Source organism: Lepidochelys kempii, chromosome 17 (genome assembly GCF_965140285.1).
Source record: "Lepidochelys kempii isolate rLepKem1 chromosome 17, rLepKem1.hap1, whole genome shotgun sequence".
NCBI classification, from domain to species: Eukaryota; Metazoa; Chordata; order Testudines; family Cheloniidae; genus Lepidochelys; species Lepidochelys kempii.
Genome location: NC_136396.1, coordinates 2,698,570 through 2,713,351, shown reverse-complemented (window position 1 = coordinate 2,713,351; position 14,782 = coordinate 2,698,570). Strand labels below are relative to the sequence as shown.

At 41.3% G+C, this 14,782-nt stretch overlaps 1 protein-coding gene across 3 annotated transcripts in view; it reads left to right on the top strand.

Moving 5' to 3' along the window:
* Window positions 1–14,467, top strand: part of SLC6A4 (solute carrier family 6 member 4) — a 42,537-nt gene extending 28,070 nt beyond the window's left edge. For 2 of the 3 annotated variants that reach the window (XM_073315660.2, XM_078849272.1), the window contains exon 13: window positions 1,729–3,029. In XM_073315660.2, coding sequence (XP_073171761.1) covers window positions 1,729–1,998 — 270 coding nt within the window. In that variant the 3' untranslated portion in view covers window positions 1,999–3,029. Of the gene's footprint in view, window positions 1–1,728; window positions 3,030–8,032 lie in introns of those variants that run through there. The other variant, XM_073315661.2, reaches the window with a different exon arrangement.
* The last annotated feature ends 315 nt before the right edge of the window (window positions 14,468–14,782 follow it).

The window sequence follows — 14,782 nt, the reverse complement described above, 5'->3', positions numbered from 1 at the left end:
CTGCAGGCTCCTGACAATGAATCAAGCACTGGAGAAGACTGCCAAATGCAATGAGTTGCTGCTGTAGATAGTGGAAATTCCTCTATTTGGTGTTAAGGAAGAGTATTAGAACTACTTGAAGAAAAACTAGACATTCCATGTGACCTCAAAGAATTCTTGAAACATTTATACAACTAGTACAATACTATTTAAGCTTAACAAACATGGAGTTACACAAGAAAACACTCTCTTATCTTCAACTTTTCACCATCTGCCTGGAGAAAACATTCAAAAAGCTGGACTCTGAAGAAAAGATAAAAGATAAAAATAAAAGATAAAAATGGTACATGAACCACTTCAAATTTGCAGGTGACATCTTTGTTTAGCCCCTGAAAGAACTTGAAGCAATAACATGAGAAAGGAACACAAAAAGCAAGGAATGTAGTTGTGTGTTAAATATACACAACATAAACATTTTCTAATGAAATTGTGGAAGAGGAGAAAAAAATTACACTAGATCAGAATAAATTATAAACTTTTATAGAGCATGTGTGCGCCAAGTGGTGCATAGCATTCCAAATCAGCACAACAATAAAAGGGAGAGAGGAATCAAAGTTGGATGAATCCTCTGGAAGGGTAAACAGTGTCTTCAAGAAAAAATTCTTTCACCCCTATTCATTACCAGACCTAATTATTGGCTATGGGATTCTGGATCACACTGGATTCAAATGGAATTTTTTTGACCATTCTATCTTAAAATTCAGTAGAATTTTAGAATTGGTATTCAAACATACAATACAAGATCAGATCTGTGGTCCATTTATACATCTAAGGGCTAATATGATCCTTGGATGTATAAACAGGAAAGTATGGAGGTGATTTTTTACCTCTGTATACAGCATTGATGATGCTGATCATAGAATACTGCATCCAGGTCTGGTATCCACATTCTAAAACAGATATTGAAAAAGTGGAATGGGTGCAGAAAAGAGCTAGAAAAATTATTCAAGTACTGAAGAAAATACCTTCCACTTAACGAGCACAATCTGTTTAATAAAATAAATAAATAATAATAAACCACTGAGAGGTGACTTGATTATGATGTGTGAATACCTTCCTGGGTTGAAAATACTGGGTACTAATGGTCCTTTTCGCTCTAATGGAGAAAGGCAGAACAAGACCCAATGGCTGGAAGTTAAAGCCAGACAAATTCAGATTGGAAATAAGGTGCACATTTTTTAACAGTGAGGGTGATTAATTATTGGAACAAACTACCAAGGGAAATGTTGTACTCCCTTGCTCTTGCTGTCTTCTAGAAGATATGCTTTAGTCAGTCAAATTATTGGGCTTGACGCAGGCATAACTGCATGAATTTCTCTGCTCTCCAGTCTCCCAGAGATCAGACTCTGTGATCTAATGGTCCCTTCTGGCCTAAAAATCTACAACTCTAGTCCAATATCCTGTCTCTATGTTTGGATTCAAGAATACCGAGAACAGGTCATTATGGAATAAATTGTCCATAAGAGGAATTTTCTTCCTAATATCTTATCTGTTAAGGTGGCTTATGACCTAAGCATGAGGATTTACATCCTTTCTAAAGTAACTGTGGATTTTCTCATTATTCATATAAGTGCTTAATCCTTTTTGGAATCCTGCTACGATATATTGCAGCAGTTGGTCCCAAAGGCTAATTACGTACTATGTAAAAACATTGTGTATTTGTAATATTTTCTTGCATTTTTATTTCAGTTCATCATTTGCAGTTTTATGTCCAGCACTCCTGATCTACGGCTTTTTGATTATAACTATCCCTATTGGACCACTATAGTGGGTTACTGCATAGGAACCTCCTCTGTTATCTGCATTCCAATCTACATGGCTTATCGGTTGATAATCACCCCAGGAACATTTAAAGAGGTATCTGATGTGTTTTATTTGTTCAAGTTCATTTTTGATGGGATGTACTTCCCACCCCACTACCCAGCTGTACATAAGGAGAGGTGGGAAAATACTGCATAGGCACTTAAGACAAAAAGATGGTCTGTTAATGATGCTCCCATATTTGCCAGGTGCTGGATGTATGGATCAGCATTGCAAGAAATACCTCCTTGCCATTAATACAGAGGAATGGTGGGTTATGTATGATAGCAGAGTGCCAGCTCTGCAAAGAATTACAGTTGAGAATTCCTTTCTGTTTAGAGAACAACTCTGAGTGCTCTAAAATCCACATGGTTGTACAGATTGCCTTGAAATTAGCTCTGCCACATGGGATTTGGGGTAGGCTTAGTGATTGAAATTTGCGGTCTTTTGAGCAAGCGGTTCCTAGAATACAGCTGTCCCCAGGAAATCAGCTTTTCTTAAGGTTCACAGATTCCATCAACTTTTTGTTTTTTTACTCAGACCAAAGGCTCAAACCACGGCTCTACATGCTCAAAGGGTCTCAGTCACTCAACATTTACCCCTGCCAGTGCAAGGGACCCACTAACCTTTTGGAGGAGCAAAACTGAGTGAGTCTGGCTCTTTAGGCAGGTGCATGCTAACACTCACAAGCCAATGGATTACACTATGCACATGTGGACAGAATCCCAAAAGAATTACTAGCCAAGCATGATTCACAGGACCTGTGTGACTCAAGGGGACGTTACAGCCACTGAACGTGAGCAACACCTGAGGCACTAAGAAAAGGAGGACTTGTGGCACCTTAGAGACTAACCAATTTATTAGAGCATAAGCTTTCGTGAGCTACAGCTCACTTCTTCAGATGCAAATTCAAACCCAATCCATGGTAGAAAGCTGAAATGAAACCTAGGCATGTTGGTATAAACTGCCTCTGTCCAAGGCTGTTTTATTTTTATTTTGGGGAAATGTAATCTGAGTACAGCAGAAACTTCCGAAGGCATTTGTGCTATTTCAAAAAGAAAAGAAATTACACGTGTGAATGATTGCTGGGAAAGAAGTGGGATTTAGGAGGCAGAGGAGTGGAAGGGACGAGGGGTTTGGGTCTTCAGGGAGGCAAGGGGGTTATACAGAGAAGGATAAATAGGGAGGAGTAATAGGGGAGGGGTTTCAGGACTCGGGTCAGGGGGAGTGAGTGGGGATTATGGGGAAGTGTGAGGGAATGACATGGAGGTGGGTGGCAGGGCAAGTGTGAGGAATTAGGGGTGCCTGTCATCCCCACATTCTTCTCTTCTGTGTGTGTGCTGGGAACAGGGGGACCCTGACCCTCTTGGGGTATCTGAGCTCCTCTCCCTACCCACTTCTCATATGAACAAGGATCTGTGGGAGCCCTGTCCCTCTGAGGATGCCTTTCCCTGCCTCCCCTCTCTACAGGAATTTGAAGCCCTCCCCCTGTCCCTATGTGGAATATGGGAGGCCCTGTCATGCAGAAGGGGTCTGGGCCCGTCCTTGCCTCCCCCTCTCATTTCACTGAATGGCCCACTTCACACGTCTCAGAGCCTGCTCTGCTTTCGGTTCAGCCTGTGCTGGGAATCTGGCTATAGCAAAGCAGCTGCTGATGATTAATCTCATATCAAATTATAGTGGAGCACTGTCCAGTTCTGCCATTGTTAAGATTGTGAAGATGTTTCTGTTTAAAGGTTAATTCTTTTAGGTGCTCTAAAATCCTCATGCTTCCTCACTATGTCTTGAAATGTGCTGTGTGCTTTACTGGGGAAGGGTAAACGATCCATATTTGAGAAAAGGATTTCCAAGATACAGCCCCTGGAAACTAACAGGTTTTCTTAAAGTTCACAGATTTCTACCCATTTCCTTGCACACACCTGGCTTCTCAAGTGCTAGTGGCTTAATGTGACAGGAGGGGAAGGGGGAGGTGGGAATGGTGGCAGAGGGTAGGATACGCGTTGTGGGGGGATGATGGTAGAGGAGGGTGGAGCAAAAAAGAGAGCTATACGAATCTTCTCTCATACTTAAAGTTACTGTTCTCCTTGTGTAATAAAACTTGATTTTGGGGCAAGGACGACATCTGAGATTTCTCTCACTGGGCTTTTAGTAACTCCAAACTCCAAACACTTCAAAGCACAACCATTATCCCTATTTCACTGTAACAAGGTGGGGGATGGGAGAGGCACACACCCAGGTATCACACAGCAACATAATGGAGAGAACAGTGAACTGGGAGTCAGAAAACCTGGGCTCTATTCCCACCCCTGCCTCATGCTTGCTGGGTGACCTTGGCCATATCACTTTACTGCTCTGTGCCTCAGTTTCCCAATCTGTACAATGGGGATAATGATGTTTCCCTCCTTGGCAAAGTGTTATGAGATCTATTGATGAAAAGCGCAACGTAAGAGCAAGGTATCATCATCATCACCTGGCCACAACTGAATCTCAGCCGCACACCTGCATGATAACTAAAACTGCCTAAATGACCACTAACTCCTACTAACAACATTTCTCTGTTAAAAAAAATCTAGGAAATTCACTGACAAAAAACTTTGCTAATGGAGAGTTAAGGTTGTCCAGTGGTATCTCATGTCCTTGAACATTGAGTTCAGCAAAACTCAAAATGTCTGAAAAACAGGAACTGATGTGTTAAGGTACACATCCATGCAACCTTAACCACCCCCCCCCCCTTGGAGCAATGCCTCAGTACACCCATAGCACATGCTCTCACACTGCACAGCACTACACAGGAACTACCTATACATGCCCAACACTAACCCCATCTGCTGAAGTTTTCAACCTCTTCACCCTTATGCACATGATGCCATCTCACACTATGGTTTCACTTACCCGTCATTAAACCCACAGACCACACTCATCTCCCACCTAGATGCTGAGAATTCCCATGGCAAGAGGATCCATGTGCCCCACTGCTACGTAACACAGAGCTTAAATAAGGCATACTTGATCTGTCAAGGTACACATGGACCTCTTCCCTTAGATTACACATATGAGGGTTAGGGAGAGGGGCCATACACACAGCCAGGGGGACCCCCAGATTGTCTCATATTACAATCACAGCTCTGCCGAACTCTCCAACTAACCCTCCCCTTTCAATACAGCTATACCTAACACAGCGAATGCAGCTAGAGTACACCCAGACAATTCCCAGGGACTACTGCCAGCTCCAGGGTCACAGACTACAGTTGTGTGGGCGTGAACCTTAACTCTGTATTGCCTGGTTTTCAGAAGTCTGAGTTTTACAGAACAATGTTTTTCAAGGGCACAAGGTACCACTGTAACCTTCATTCTGTGTTAGTATTTTTGTTCAGTGAATATTTAAGACGGTTAAGTGCTGAGAATTAGTGTTTGATCGGAATAATATACATTGGTAAAATGCTTTAAGATCTTGGATGAAAGGCACTATAAATGTGCAAGATATTAGTAGTAGTACAGTGTGATGAGTTTTGCCAGTTACCCTGATTTAATCACAACAAGGTTTATCCTTGCATGGATTACTTCTGAATCTGTTTTGGAAGGGGCAGAGGATGGTAGAAGATATGAACTGCTTTGCTCCGACAAAAAGAAAAGGAGTACTTGTGGCACCCTAGAGACTAACACATTTATTTGAGCATAAGCTTTCGTGAGCTGCAGCTCACTTCATCAGATGCATACTATGGAAAGTACAGAAGATCTTTTTATACACACAAACCATGAAAAAATGGGTGTTACCATACACACTGTAACCAGAGTGATCACTTAAGGTGAGCTATTACCAGCGGGGGGTGGGGAACGGGACGGGACCTTTTATATGATAATCAAGGTGGGCCATTTCCAGAAGTTGACAAGAACGTCTGAGGAACAGTGGGGGGTGGGGGAGATAAACATGGGGAAATAGTTTTACTTTGTGTAATGATCCATCCACTCCCAGTCTCTATTCAAGCCTAAGTTAATTGTATCCAGTCTGCAAATTAATTCCAATTCAGCAGTCCCTCGTTGGAGTCTGTTTTTGAAGGTTTTATTGTTGAAGTATTGCCACTTTTAGGTCTGTAATCGAGTGACCAGAGAGACTGAAGTGTTTTCCAACTGGTTTTTGAATGTTATAATTCTTGATATCTGATTTGTGTCCATTTATTTTTTTACGTAGACACTGTCCAGTTTGGCCAATATACATGGCAGAGGGTCATTGCTGGCACATGATGGCATATATCACATTGGTAGATGTGCAGGTGAACGAGCCTCCGATAGTGTGGCTGATGTGATTAGGCCCTATGATGGTGTCCCCTGAATAGATATGTGGACACAGTTGGCAACGGGCTTTGTTGCAAGGATAGGTTCCTGGGTTAGTGGTTCTGTTGTGTGGTGTGTGGTTGCTAGTGAGTATTTGCTTCAAGTTGGGGGGCGGTCCGTAAGCAAGGACTGACCTGTCTCCCAAGATCTGTGAAAGTGATGGATCGTCCTTCAGGATAGGTTGTAGATCCTTGATGATGCGTTGGAGAGGTTTTAGTTGGGGGCTGAAGGTGATGGCTAGTGGCGTTCTGTTATTTTCTTTTTTGGGCCTGTCCTGTAGTAGGTGACTTCTGGGTACTCTTCTGGCTCTGTCAGTCTGTTACTTCACTTCAGCAGGTGGATATTGTAGTTGTAAGAATGCTTGATAGAGATCTTGTAGGTGTTTGTCTCTGTCTGAGGGGTTGGAGCAAATGCGGTTGTATCGTAGAGCTTGGCTGTAGACAATGGATCGTGTGGTGTGGTCTGGATGAAAGCTGGAGGCATGTAGGTAGGAATAGTGGTCAGTAGGTTTCTGGTATAGGGTGGTGTTTATGTGACCATCGCTTATTAGGACCGTAGTGTCCAGGAAGTGGATCTCTTGGGTGGACTGGTCCAGGCTGAGGTTGATGGTGGGATGGAAATTGTTGAAATCATGGTGGAATTCCTCAAGGGCTTCTTTTCCATGGTCCAGATGATGAAGATGTAGCGCAAGTAGAGTATGGGCATTAGGGGACAAGAGCTGAGGAAGCATTGTTTTAAGTCAGCCATAAAAATGTTGGCATACTGTGGGGCTATGCGGGTACCCATAGCAGTGCCACTGATTTGAAGGTATACATTGTCCCCAAGTGTGAAATAGTTATGGGTGAGGACAAAGTCAAAGTTCAGCCACTAGGTTTGTTGTGACATTATCGGGGATACTGTTCCTGACGGCTTGTAGTCCATCTTTGTGTGGAATGTTGGTGTAGAGGGCTTCTACATCCAGTGGCCAGGATGGTATTTTCAGGAAGATCACTGATGGATTGTAGTTTGTTTTCTCAGGTTTGGTCTACATTAGGGTATTAGATCAGTATAACTATGTTGCTCAGGGGTGTGAAAAATCCACACCCCACAGCGACACAATTGAACTGATCTAACCCCCAGTGTAGACAGAGCTAGGTCAAATGGGAGAATTCTCCCATCGACCTAGCTACTCCCTCTTGGAGAGGTGGAGTACCCACCTCAACAGGAGAAGCCCTCCTGTCAGCATAGGTAGCATCTTCACTGAAGCGCTTCACTGCAGCATTTTAAATGTAGACAAGTCCTCAGACTTTCAGCAGTAGCAGAAAATATGCATCTCTGCTGGTCACTGCAGAAGATGGAAAATTTTATTTTGGTTAGAAGATAGGGACCTAGCAATATATTCCAAAGAGGTTCAGTCAACTCTAGCCATAGGCTGAGGAAGCAATACTAGTTTTGACCTAAATCTATCGACACACCATCCTGCTTCCTCCACCAAAAAACAAAAATAGAAATATACACAACCACCAAAACCATCCATCCCATATTTTACACAAGATCCACCGCAAGCTGGGATGGAATTTGGAAACTTTATTTATATGTAAATATCCATTCAGAAGAGATATGCTCAATAAAGTTGATAGTATTTAAGTAAATGATCACAGGGGCATTAATGCAAAAGTTCTGTAAATTAACCTGGATGTTACCATTTATGTCAACTAAAAAATATATAATAGTTTGTACTTCTCTAGCACTTTACATCTTTAAAGGTGGGTCAGATTTTTCTTTAAGCTAAATCCTTTACAGTGTCCCTTTCAACAGCAAAGTTCTACCTGAAATCTAAATTTGCACAACGTTCATCTAACATGTGTTTTCTTCTCAACAGCGTATTCTAAAAAGCATTACTCCGGAGACAGCCACAGAAATTCCCTTTGGGGACATCCGCATGAATGCAGTTTAAGTTAACATTTTTGGGGGGAGGGGAAAAGGTGTAAAAGTTTAACTTTTCCCATGCTCCCCAACTGTCCATACTCCCCTTTCCAAAGAATTGAGTTTTCAGCTGAGCCAAGGAATGGGTGGGCGTTTTCCATGGAGGCCCAGACAACGGCAATGTGCATCTGGAAAATTGGTGCCTCCAGCACACAGATCCAAGCATTTCAACAAAATCTGCTGCGCACTTCAAACCAGACTACGAGTTCACTGCTGAACTGATTCATTCTGAAAACAAGAGGATGTGTGTATGGGAGAGACTGCATAAACCACGACAGGATGAGTCTCATCAGTTAGGATTAGATTTAGAATCTCAAATCTGTGGCAGTACTCCTGTATTTTTCTCAATGTGATCATTTGTACTGGACCATGTTGTATTTGCTTCTAAAGACCTCATTGCTTAAACTGAATTGAAAAATACAGGAAAGTAGTTCTGATAGCCATATATTACCTGAGTAATACAGAGTTTTATCGCTTAAAAATAATAGGACCCTCAGATCCTTGTTTTGCTGTGGAGTAGGCAGAGAAAGATGTAGAAAACCACCATGAAAAGCACTATGTATGAAGACTGTGTCCAGTTGCACACATATTTGGTAACCGCCCCCTTCCCTTCTTTATGCCACTTACTTTTCTGAACTTTATGGACCATACCAGTTTTCATCAGTTATTTCTTGCCTAACAAGCACTCCACAAATAAAAAGATTTTGTGAAGTCCAGAATTTTGAAAATGCTCAGCATCTTCCCTATTCTCCTCTGGTACTAGTTATACAAAACCTTCAGCCCATCCATCTCTGGGTCATAGGTCAGCTGGCAAACGTTTAAGTTGTTAGCAATTGCTACATTGTGGTTCCATCTGCCTGTCTCTTTTAGCTGTATATTCATGATGACATTTTACAGACAGACTTAGCTTATTTTTTCCTTTAGAAACTGTAGCCCAGTGGTGAATTGTTAGGAGGTCAGATGCTAGAGGTTGGACCATCAGAGCTACATGGACTTCTTTTACAGCTTTTTATGGGAATCAACCTGTGTTTTTTCCTATTGTTTCCTGTTGCAAAACTAAAGCTTAGGGTTACACTTTATACTGGTTGGCACAAATATCAAGTCTAAAAATTCTTACAAAATGTCATGAAAATTTACTAGCTCATGTACTAAATCAGCTCATCCAGTCTTTATCCTGAAGATAAAGATAACAAAAAAACAATGCTATTTTACTCACTCTGGGCCAGTGGTGAGTACAATTCTTCAGGGATGAATTCTAATCATAACTTGAGATGTATTTTGAGGTATTTAATTGCAAATTAAGTTCTACATACATGTAAATTCATAACAGTCTATAAGTACTTATGCCTGTCAAGACAGAGGGTAGGTTAAACAATGATTACTTTTGTACTCAGTTGCATTTGCCAAGTGAATTTCAGGACCATGGACTGACTATGCAGTTACATGGAAATTGCTTAGTTAACCCTATGCAGTTAACATGTAAGTAAAGGAGACATGCGTTATACTGTTACTTTGTCACTAAAGCCTCATCAAATTTTATTATAAAACCTATCACAACTGAAGCTAAAATAGAACATAAAATCTCCTTGTACATCATAATTTGCCTATGTTAAAAATGAAGAGGTTGCCATACAACAGAGGTGGACAAACTACGGCCCGCAGGCCACATCCGGCCCGTGGGACCGTCCTGCCTGGCCCGTGAGCTCGCAGCCAGTGAGGCTAGCCCCTGGCCCCTCCCCCGCAGCCTCAGCAGGCCACCAGTGCTCTAGGCAGCAGGGCTGCGAGAGCCACCAGGTGTAGTGTATTAAATCGCTCCCCACAGGAATGCGCTACTTACAGGGCATCAGGACTGGCAACCCTAAGTAGTATACCATAAGTAGCACATTCCTACGGGAGCAATGTAATACACTACACCCTTGTAGGGAAGGCTGTGGCTCCCCAAACAGCCTGGTCCCGCCCCCTCCCACTTCCCGCCCCCTGACTGCCACCCTCAGAACCCGTGACCCATCCAACCCCCTCCGCTCCTTGTCCCCTGACCCCACCCCATATCCAACCCCCCTGCTTCCTGTCCCCTGACTGCTCCGACCCCTATCCACACCCTGGGACTCCCACGCCTATCCAACCATCCCCTGCTTCCTGTCCCCTGACTGCCCCCCAGGACCTCCTGCCCCTTATCCAACCCCCCCGCTCCCCTACCATGCCCCTCAGAGCACCATACAGTTTTGGAAACCCCATGTGGCGCTCAGCTCAAAAAGTCTGCCCACCCCTGCCAGACAAGAATTCAAGTAGGTGGGCATCAAGAAATTTCTTCTGAAAGAAAAAACTTACACTGATACAGACTACAAAGAACAGATCATTTGCACAGAGGAGTGCAACCATGATGTGTTTGCCTTTTGAATACTATACATTTTCATCGTCTCTCACAAGACTTTTCTGCTTATGCATATAGACACCCACTTCAAATAATGTCTCTTACACTTGAGCCATAGACATAAGGTCACTTGTCTTGTAGGTCTCTAGCTCAACTCGTTACATAGAAATAATTATGAGTGATGACTGATTAATTCTGCTGACAAAGGGTTACTAGGACCACACAAGTCATTTCTAAAGGGAATAATGTCTCAAAGTGCCATGAGAAAGATAAAATGAATCCATGTCTCATTGGATAATGACTTGCAAGGAGTAACTTAGCAATTTACCCCTCATGTATATTTAAAAACAGCTTCTAAGATGGACTTAATTTTGAGGGGAGACAGACAGCATATCTGCAGGATTTGAAGAAAAGTTATTTAAAATAGGTCATGGGCTATTTTATAAAATGTATAAAAACATCTAAAATTTAATATTCAAAATTAAAACTGATCAACCAGAAAATTAGAAACCATTTGATACAATTGTCAAAAGTTCAACTTTTCTGTCATAAAAGTATTGATGAAAAAATACATATGAAGTGACGGGGGGGAGAAGCAGGATAATTACATATTCCCAGCATCAAGTTTGGGAAGGAAGAAGTCTTACTATGTCTTCTCTATTCTCCCTAATTTGTGTCCAGCCAATACCAGAACTGTGAAGGGTTTATTTGTTCTTTAAGTGGATACACATTCTAAGCTGAATTGTTGCCTGAGCCAATGGCATTCCTGTCAGGAAGGAAATGGGAGGGTTTAGGTTCAGTAAGAGCATTATCTGCATTGAAACCAACGTTTTCTTCCCAATCCCTTGCACAGAAATTGAAACTCAGGATGAGTTCTAGTGGAATAATAATTTTGCAGAGTAATAACCGCAGACATCTCTACTTTTTAGTGGGAGGTGGAAGAATACTTGGACTCTTCAGCAGTAACATTATGGTGCCATGGTACAGCTTTATAGATGCAACTGCAATTGCAAAATAAAAAAAAAAAAAAATCTTCACTCGCATTATTTAGACAATACACAACAGTGATTTTCTGGGTGGTTACAGCACAGAAAATGAATTAATTGCCCCAGAAGTACCAGTGTTTTCTAGAGGACTAGGAGACAACCAGGAAGTCCTGAGTTTAAAAACAAGGCTATGGACCCACTGTGTAACTTTGGGCAAGTCATTTGTTTTCTCTGACTCCGTTTCCCAGATGAAAAATTAAGATAAGCCTACTTGCCTGTTTCACTGGAGTTCTGTGAGGACTGATGAGGACCACACTTACAAGGTGAAAGGCACTGGAGACATGCAAAATACTAGGAAGTAATTTTCTAGACATACAGATTATAGTTCATAATTGGTGTTACACATTTTATATGCCTTAAAAGGCAGATGGGCTGAACTGACAATTTGCTGAGCACTACTGACAGGCCTAGAACACTATTTGCTGACAGCCATTCAAGAAGTCCTACTCCCTTCTAGAATTTTTCCTCCAGTAAAAGAGTCTTTTAAAAGTTCATGTAATCACTAACGACAGTATCAGCTGTTTCCTTTATTGCTTTTTCAAATTCAAAAGGAAAAACTAGTGTAATTTAATTACAAAGGATACGGACCTGATCCCACAGCATAATCATATCAGCTTGCATAAAGTGAATGTAAAATGCTACCAAATCAGAATGGTAGCTCTTTACATTCTTTTGCAGGGGCTTACACGATGACTACATAAGGTGCTAGGCAGTGTGGGATCATTTCCCTTGCCACTGACGAGGTTGTTGGTTGTTGATACTTTATTATACTCAAGACACTGGCAGCCTGATTCAACTCCCAGGAGAATCAATAGGATTGTTATAATTGACTTCACTGGGAGCTGGATCAGATCCCTAAATATGAAACCACTGTCTTGGCAATCTCATGAAGCAAACTAGGGCCCTGATTCCACAAAGCACTTAAACATGGGGCTGACTTTAAGCATGTGAATAGTCATCCTGAGACTACTCATTTACTTAAAGTTAAGCTCATGCGAGGTGCTTTGCTGAATCAAGGCCTAGGACAGAAGCATCAGCTTCCCCATTAAAAAGCCTTGTTAATCAGAAAGTTTCAAGTTGTTGTAAGGCAAATTCCATAATTAAACAACTGGTTAACTTGGTTGCCAGGCCATGGTAAAATTAACTCTCAACACCTCTTGGAGTCGTTGAACCACTAACTGTTGTACTTGTATACACTAACTAAAGGAAAGAAGGTGTATGCTAATGTTAGGACAGTTTTAGTTACTTTTTAATCTTTTAATGCTTTCTCAGGAATGAGAAACACAGGCACATTCTGGATATCTAGAAGGTCAAGAGAACATTCAGAGTTCTGAAGGGAAAAGGTTAGATAAGGTAGGCCCCTTTCTAAAGCCCATGAAACTACTCAGACGAGAGCTGGAGATGCATTTTACTTTATATAACAAGACAAATCAGAAAGGGTATCACTTTTTTTCTCCTTCCTGGATGTTCCTTAATATTGATGATAAACAGTGTGACTCATAGTATTAAAATACTGGATACAGCACAATCAGCTTAAGTAATTCCATCATTCAACCCACACAAGATGTGTAATTATAATTAGCATGTGGTAGTACTGCCCATAATGTGCGCAGTGCTTGCCAAGCACAGATGAAAATATAGATCCTGTACTAAAGAGCATTCAATCTTAAAAAAAAACATGCAGGAGGGACACCCTCTAAATCATTTCCTTTCCTCCCCCTAGAATGATCAATTGTCCTGGGTTTTAGGGGAATGAGTCCATAAGCAGGGGAAGGAACCGAGAGAAATGTTTTCTTTGCATTTATTATCTATTCTGCGTTATGTAATTGCAGAAGTGCACCGTGTTCTCATTTACAGTCTTGGGGTTCCATGGAAGGCTGAAGACTGGAAATTAAACATTCTTTAAGAAGCAGAACGTAATTACGAGAGTATTGTATAATCTGGCCTTTTGAAAACTTTGCTTCATGAAAGTTTATTTGCTGTTGAATTCATGGTTCAGAATTCAGTTGAGCAATTCTGTAAATACAATACAGATCATTTTAAATGACTCTGGGCTTTTCACAAAGGAAAATCCATGCTGAAGTCTTCCCAGTGCATTCTGGGAACAGGGCAGTCAGGAAGCCTTCCAAAAGTATATTAAAATGCACAGACCCTTCTTGTTCAGTATAATGCTAATATACCACACACACTATATTTCACTCTTCAAAAGCTGAGCCATCAAGTTGCTTTAGTTCCTGTTTTAATTACAAGTTGGTTTGAGGTTTTTTAAGTCCTCCAGTCTTGTCACAGGTTGGTCTCCTAACAGTGTGTTAGGAAAATCAGTCATGTCAAATCATCTCTGGCTAGCTCAGAGACAAGCAAACTGAGGCCACATTGTCTGACCTCACTTATTTTTATTATTATTAATATTTTACTTTTTTTTCACATCCTTGCTCAAAAATGATTTAAGAATCAACTGTCCCTCAGCTCAACAAGTAGATGTAGATACCTGTATTGGACACGGAACATTACACCTTTGGCCAAAACCATAGCTCTACTGATGCCACACAGGCTACATTGGATTTGGAAGCATTTCAGGCAAATGGATTCCTTCTCCTACTCCTTGGCTCACCTACTGCATAACTAGAGCCGCTAATAAATAGCGCACCACTATGAACAGTGATAAGGGAACTTCCAAAACCAGTTTTATCTTTGTGAACCGGGAGCATGTTTACCTTTCAAACTTTAGTAAGAGAATTAAACTGGAGTTTTATTTGTATATTCCCTCTAACTTGTATATGATGCACTTGTATTAATTTATGCAGCTGTTTAGTTATGAATATTCCAAGCTGGATTGTAAGTCATCAGTATGTGCCTTGTCTTGTAAACTGTTATTGTAATAAATTTAATATCATAATAAATATGCATGTCTGTCCCATCTCTTGAGAGAGAAAAGCATGGATTCAGAAAGACAAACGTTTTCCAACAATAAGATTCAGTTTCAGCAAAAAGAGTATCCACACAGTTCACTATGCTGACCAGACTGCCTCAACAAAAGGCGGTGTAACCCCTTGACTGTTTGTATGTTGGCCCATCCTTGAAAACATCACTTGAACTCCACTTTAATAGGAATATTCATGACATCTGTTTAAACAGAATCACAAAAGAAAACTCCTCCACATTTGGAATAGATGCTTAGTTGCTCAATAAACTTGCATATTGAACCAACTCTAAGGTATTTGTGAATTGA